Raw genomic sequence first — 1607 nt, 5'->3', positions numbered from 1 at the left:
GTTTTTCTTCGTTTGCCTGCAAACACAATTATTTCCACTGGCCTTATGTAGTTTTTTAAGGAGTAAACTCAAAAAAGCAGATGTCTGGGCGGACACATAATGGTACTGTCAGAAACTGTCGAATTAAGAATAAGAGAGACATGGGGATATCTATTTGAGTTGATTTCCAACTATATTCTATAAAATTTATCTGTAAATAAAGTAAAAAAAAGGAAATTCCGTTTTTAAATTGTTTAATAGCTATGACACTGAAATTTAAACACAACACAGTATTTACAAAATATAAATAAATTATAAATTATACAACAATTTGATTCGCACATTTCGATGGGAGGTCCACAATCGCCGTGCCAGCAGATGGCACGCTGCCGTCGACTGAAACCATGCCATATACAGGGAAGCAACCACAAACCTTAATCGTACCACTGACTGGCAAATCACCACTCATCGTTATATCACCATATTGCAGAGAGGGTATTATTTCCGATATTACTGGTGTCATAGGAAATCCACTTGGCATATCTGATATAGGTACGAATTTTGCGTTTGTTATTACTGCATTGCCAAACACTTCATTTGCTAACGGGACGTTAGCATTGGCAAGCATATTTGTGGATATTGCTTCATTTGCCAGAATAGCGTTTCCTGTTGCAATTATTCCGCCATTGGTAAGTGTGTTTGGAACTAAGCTGTTCATATTACCAAACGTACTTGGCACGTTTGGATATGTGCTTATTCCTGGCTTATTCATAATACGTTGGCTTATTATGTTACTATTCGATAGCAGAGGCATGCTATGAACTTTCTGAAAATAAAATAAAAGTGTTAAAATTCTTGTAACTTTGATAAAATATTTATTACCACTAAAATTGTTTGCGTCAAATGCATAAACAAAAAGACACTAATCGTCGTATAAAAAAATATAACAATTTTTTTTGTGTCACTTGGTCGGCAAACAAGCGCACGGCTCACCTGATGGTAAGCGATTACCGTAGCTTATAGACACCTGCAACACCAGAAGCATCGCAAGCGCGTTGCCGACCCAATCCCCAATCCCCCCAGGAGCTCTGGTCACCTTACTCACCAACAGGAACAAAATACTGCTTGAAAACAGTATTATTTTGCTGTGATCTTCTGTAAGGTCGAGGTACTACCCAGTCGGGCTAACAATAAAAAAAAAAAGCAGATTTTGTGCTTTTGAACTCCCAAATAACACAAATTACAATGCAACAGGAGAATTTCATCTCAAATTAATTAAGAGTGAGCTAATAATCTTTTTTACGGACTACAAAAAAGAACGAAGTTCTCAATCCAAGTGTAATTTTATTTGTGTAACCTCATAATTGAAAGGTGGCGCTTTTCGTGTGGCTTCTTTTAATGAATAATTATCGAGCTATCTCTCATATTTAATTAACTATTTTAAAGACACGTCGTATTACTTGTCGATGTAATTGAAGTCGGTTTTTTTCGTGCGAACAAACGCGATTATACAAAATTATCTTTGCCCAATAGAGCAACACTTACTGGCCGTTTCAGTGCAATAATTAAAAGAAAAAAAAAATTAAAAGAAAAAACTCACATGTAAAATAAAAGCATAAGCCCACAGC

At 35.8% G+C, this 1607-nt stretch overlaps 1 protein-coding gene across 1 annotated transcript; it reads right to left on the bottom strand.

Annotated features, from left to right (window-relative positions):
- Nucleotides 1-218: 218 nt before the first annotated feature.
- LOC123667952 lies at nucleotides 219-712 on the bottom strand. Its single transcript, XM_045601780.1, has one exon. It carries the CDS (start codon nucleotides 695-697, stop codon nucleotides 299-301), a length of 399 nt encoding a protein of 132 aa, XP_045457736.1. The 5' UTR covers nucleotides 698-712; the 3' UTR covers nucleotides 219-298.
- Between the last annotated feature and the right edge of the window lie 895 nt (nucleotides 713-1607).

The sequence above is a fragment of the Melitaea cinxia genome, chromosome 29 (assembly GCF_905220565.1).
Source record: "Melitaea cinxia chromosome 29, ilMelCinx1.1, whole genome shotgun sequence".
NCBI lineage: Eukaryota > Metazoa > Arthropoda > Insecta > Lepidoptera > Nymphalidae > Melitaea > Melitaea cinxia.
The sequence above is the reverse complement of the archived record's forward strand: the minus strand, read 5'-3'. Positions and strand labels throughout refer to the sequence as shown.